This window comes from Gavialis gangeticus, unplaced genomic scaffold, assembly GCF_001723915.1.
Source record: "Gavialis gangeticus isolate Ggan-Ray unplaced genomic scaffold, GavGan_comp1, whole genome shotgun sequence".
Classification (NCBI taxonomy): Eukaryota; Metazoa; Chordata; order Crocodylia; family Gavialidae; genus Gavialis; species Gavialis gangeticus.
Window position 1 is genome coordinate 8,652,987 of NW_017729015.1, and position 2,278 is coordinate 8,655,264.

General features: G+C 41.9%; 1 protein-coding gene across 2 annotated transcripts in view; it reads left to right on the plus strand.

The window, feature by feature from the left end:
- Positions 1–2,272, plus strand: part of LOC109293988 (lethal(3)malignant brain tumor-like protein 4) — an 89,657-nt gene extending 87,385 nt beyond the window's left edge. For both annotated transcript variants that reach the window (XM_019512148.1, XM_019512149.1), the window contains exon 21: positions 839–2,272. In XM_019512148.1, coding sequence (XP_019367693.1) covers positions 839–967 — 129 coding nt within the window. In that variant the 3' untranslated portion in view covers positions 968–2,272. The remainder of the gene's footprint in view (positions 1–838) is intronic.
- Positions 2,273–2,278: the final 6 nt, after the last annotated feature.

Here is a 2,278-nt window from a genome sequence, read left to right on the forward strand (position 1 = left end):
GAAGCTCTGTTCAACAGCAGTTTGTTATGACTGTAGCAGAAAATGATGATTTTTATTGTTCCCAGCCAAACATGATGCCACAGTGCTTGGGTAGTACCTATTGATCATCCTGTTGATGATTTGCCTCTTACTGGGTGCATCTACACAGTCATTAATGTGCTTTTGCTGCTGCGCATTAAATTCAGTACCTCTAATGTGAGGTACTAATTAAATGCAGATTAGGCTGCCCTAATGTGCAGTAGTAAAAGCTCATGCTTTTTTAGTGATGCTTAATGCACAGTAGCCTAAGTTTACTGTGCATTAGCGTATTAGCACGGTTTTTACCATGACGCTCTAATGCACAATAAAATAGGCTACTGCACTTTAAAGTACACGTGTAGACCTGTCCACTGTATTTCGCGGACCTGGTGTCTGATTTCTGTTTTTTAATAATTTCTGGGATTCTTGATGGCTGGTAAGCTTTTAAAATAGGATTTTTTAAACTTCAGTATAGTTCCTAGGAAATGTAAACCACCATTGTAACAGATGCCAACTTCCACCTTTACCAGCAACCTTGACATCAGAATTCAGCACACACTGCCCGTTTCACTTCCAGAGATGGGCCCTAGACCTTAGGGTTGGGATATATGGAAGGGGAGCAGTATGCCTTAGAAACTTGCACTGGTCTGCTGTGAATACAAGACCTGTGGACAAATACAAGATTTCAGTCTTTCAAGCCATTTTCTTTCATTTGCTGTAAATACATTTTTTATGTAATTGAAATCCAAGAGAGGGGGAATGGAATCAAGACAATATCTAGGTGATAACACTCATTATATACTGTTTTTCCCTTTTACAGCAGATAGATGGTGAAGCCTTTCTGCTTCTGAACCAGACTGACATAGTTAAAATACTGAGCATCAAGCTGGGTCCTGCACTGAAAATCTACAATGCCATTCTCATGTTCAAATCTGCTGAAGAAGACTGAAAGGATCTCCCTGATATAGGACCAAAGGGTCAATAGAGAGTATGAAGGCCTCAGAGTTCGGTGTCCTCATTACAACGTACTGAATAGGTGGACTGGGACGTTTGCGAGGCAGTGGCCTGATCACACTTCAGACTGACTTAAAGTGGAACCTTTTGAAAGAAATTTGAAGATGTAACAATCTTGCCTCAATTTGGAATGGGGGCAGTTTCACTTCCAAGAAGAGGAGATGTGTATGTTTTCTAATTGACTCGGGTTTTTTGGTATATAAAATCTCTTTGAGATCCAGAAGAAACCTCCGATTATAAGGGGAAACAGGGTGATGCTATTGGTGGAGCTGAAATCTCAAGCAAACTGACAGTTCTGTCCAACAATAGTGCCTGAAAGAGAGTCTGATTGATCACCAGTGTGTTTGATGAATATAAAACTTGGGGGTGGGGACAAGAAGAGTGAAAGGGAAAGGGGTGCACTTCAGAGTAGTGCATGCAAATTCCTCACCACTAGGAACCAGCTGCTGACCTTTCCAGACTCGTTTTAAAATATCGTAATGTATCCTGTTGCTCTTGGCTGCTTCATACTCTCTGCTAAGGAGATGCATGCTATCCAACAGAACTGCACCACTGGGGGTCCAAATGGCTTCCACACCGTGACGGTTTACATTTATATTTGGCAGCAAAGGACTACCGCTTTCCGATTCAGGCTGCCAGCTCAGTATGTTATGCTCCAGACTCTAAATGCAGAGTCTTTTTAAAAGATTTCCTTCCAGCGTGCAAGTGAAGCGAAATCTGTTTTCAGACAGGCCAGTGATTGGAGGCAGTTCTGTTTTTAAAATGGGCCAGCAACTGAGAACAACCTTCTACTGAATGTGTGAATCATGCCTGTATAAATTGTTCCTAGCATTTCCCATGAATCTTTGTACTATGAAGATCTTGTTTGAGGACAGGGGAGAGAGTATGCATGAATTTGGTTGTCTCACCAAGACCCTTTTCACCTTAAGGGTAGTATCATACTAGTAATAGGCAAGTTTAAACTCACTTTTATAGAGCATAGTTTTGCTTCCAGTATGAACGGGGCCTTCTACACATTCAGTTTTGGTTTGTCTTGAGAAGCTGAAGCTCACAAATGGCTAAAGCGTTATCAAATTCAGCCTCCAGGGGTGGATTTTGACTTGTTCTTCTACCTGAGAGAGTAAGCTGCCATGACAGAGCTCCAGTGCCTTGGAGCTGTAGACAAAAGGGACAGAGAAGGCTGGTTGGATGAGGATGAGGTTTTGAATGAAGGGGAAAAGGTAAGTAAAATGTGTGTAGGGGTGAG